Below are 1,850 nucleotides of genomic sequence, written 5' to 3'. Positions count from 1 at the left end.
GTTGCAAGAGGAGAGTCTCCGTTCTCTGATCTCTGTTCTCTGTTCCCTAACTACAAGATTATCTGTTTAAATACTACTCTATTCAGAATAACTGTAATATTAAATGATCCTTTGAATTGTAATGGTTTGTCTGAATTAATTTAGTCGGTATCTCACTCTTGCCACAACACTGTGCATGGCTATATCCTGAAACAAATGTAAATCAAAACAATATGAACACCATTCTTTTGAATTTTCTACTGTAGTGGCTAAAAATAAACAAGGTTCCAGAGGTAACTGTATGTACTTCATGTATAGAGATTATTTGTGTAAGGGAGAGCTGAGTGGTTATGGTTTCATTAAGTTCATGTGAGCTGAACAATGAGCTTATGTAAGTTGGTCAAGATGTTTCCTGTTTTTGAAGTACATCTCAGGGTGTTGTCTCCCGAAACTGGAGAAAGGAAGCTAAGTTCAGAAATTGACGTAACAGCCTAAGGAAAGCTGTGGATAAAAGAGTGGGCCTGAAGGGGGGAGAAGAAGAGAGGATGACAATGCTACTGTGACAGGGAGAGTATACTTTGTGGGGAACCCAGCCGGCTGAGGGGACGCTGAATTAAGACTGACTGGCGCTCTGACAATCTTCTTCTTTAATACTGTATCCATTCCATGTGTTCTCTGTTTCCCTAACTACAAGATTACCTGTTTAAATACTACCCTATTCAGAATAATTGTAATATTAAATGATCCTTTAAATTGGGATGGTTTGTCTGAATTAATTTAGTCGGCATCACACTCTAGCCACGACACTACCTGTGCACATAACCCAGTCTGTGGACAGAGTCAATGGCCATGACCATTTCAGCCAGGTAGAACTGAGCCATGTCCTCAGGGATCCGGTCTCCAAATTTACTGAGCAGAGTCAGCAGATCCCCCCCTACATAGTAATCCATCACCAAGTACTGAGGGAGGAGAGGATAGGATTTAGGTTATATACAGCATATGCTATGAGCTAGCATGACATATTTGGACAGTTCATTTACTTGGCACAATTAGCAAAGTTCAAACATACTAGGTAGTTGTCATCCTGAAAGGCATAGTGCAATGCTGTGATCCAGCGTCTGTCGCCCTTCAGCAAAAGTTCTCTTTCCTCCTGGTAACATGCTGTCTGTATAAAACACAAAGACAACTGAATAAAAGTCACAAGTAGAAAGACAAATAAATGTCAGAATGACATCTAAATAACTGAAAGACATCCAGTTTAAATCAAAGTGTATTTGCCTCAGTCTGACTCTCCTTCCTTTTTTCTTCCTTTCCAGTACAGTGTACACAATAACAAAACTGGCAATATCCTTTGTCCTCTGAATGTGAACAGTTTGTTTGTGTACCTCTCCTCGCCTCAGCATGTCCCACTTATTCATAATCTTCATAGCGTACACTTGTTGTGTGCTTCGCATCTTTACCACAGCAACCTGCAACAGTGACAATACAGAATAACCTCAATAACCACATGCACCGCATGCCCAAATGGCTGCATGCATATTTATTCTTTTAAATTTTCATTGACAAATTTCAGTGTTTTGTTATAACACACCCCTCCTTGAACTGCCACCTTATTGTGGTGGAGGGGTTTGAGTATCCGAGTGACCCTAGGAGCTATGTTGTCAGGAGCTATATGCCCCTGGTAGGGTCTCCCAAGGCAAACAGGTCCTGGGTGACGGGTCAGACTAAAAACGGTTCAAAAGCCCTTTATGAATAGAATTCAAATAAAGACCATGACGTCACCCGGGATGGCGCAGCCGGGGCACCACCCTGGAGCCAGGCCCGGGGTCCAGGCTCGAATGCAACCACCTGGCGGCCGAACCTTAGCCCAA

The 1,850-nt window shown here is 42.3% G+C and overlaps 1 protein-coding gene across 3 annotated transcripts in view; it reads right to left on the bottom strand.

Annotated features, from left to right (window-relative positions):
* dmpk (DM1 protein kinase) overlaps positions 1-1,850 on the bottom strand; it is a 61,438-nt gene that overhangs the window by 42,550 nt on the left and 17,038 nt on the right. For all 3 annotated transcript variants that reach the window (XM_020621759.1, XM_020621760.1, XM_020621761.1), the window contains exons 3-5: positions 1,365-1,448; positions 1,049-1,144; positions 790-938 (exon numbers count right to left, since the gene is read on the bottom strand). In XM_020621759.1, coding sequence (XP_020477415.1) covers positions 790-938; positions 1,049-1,144; positions 1,365-1,448 — 329 coding nt within the window. The remainder of the gene's footprint in view (positions 1-789; positions 939-1,048; positions 1,145-1,364; positions 1,449-1,850) is intronic.

The sequence above is a fragment of the Monopterus albus genome, unplaced genomic scaffold (assembly GCF_001952655.1).
Source record: "Monopterus albus unplaced genomic scaffold, M_albus_1.0 scaffold267.1, whole genome shotgun sequence".
Classification (NCBI taxonomy): Eukaryota; Metazoa; Chordata; class Actinopteri; order Synbranchiformes; family Synbranchidae; genus Monopterus; species Monopterus albus.
This window is presented reverse-complemented; position numbering and strand designations above follow the sequence as displayed.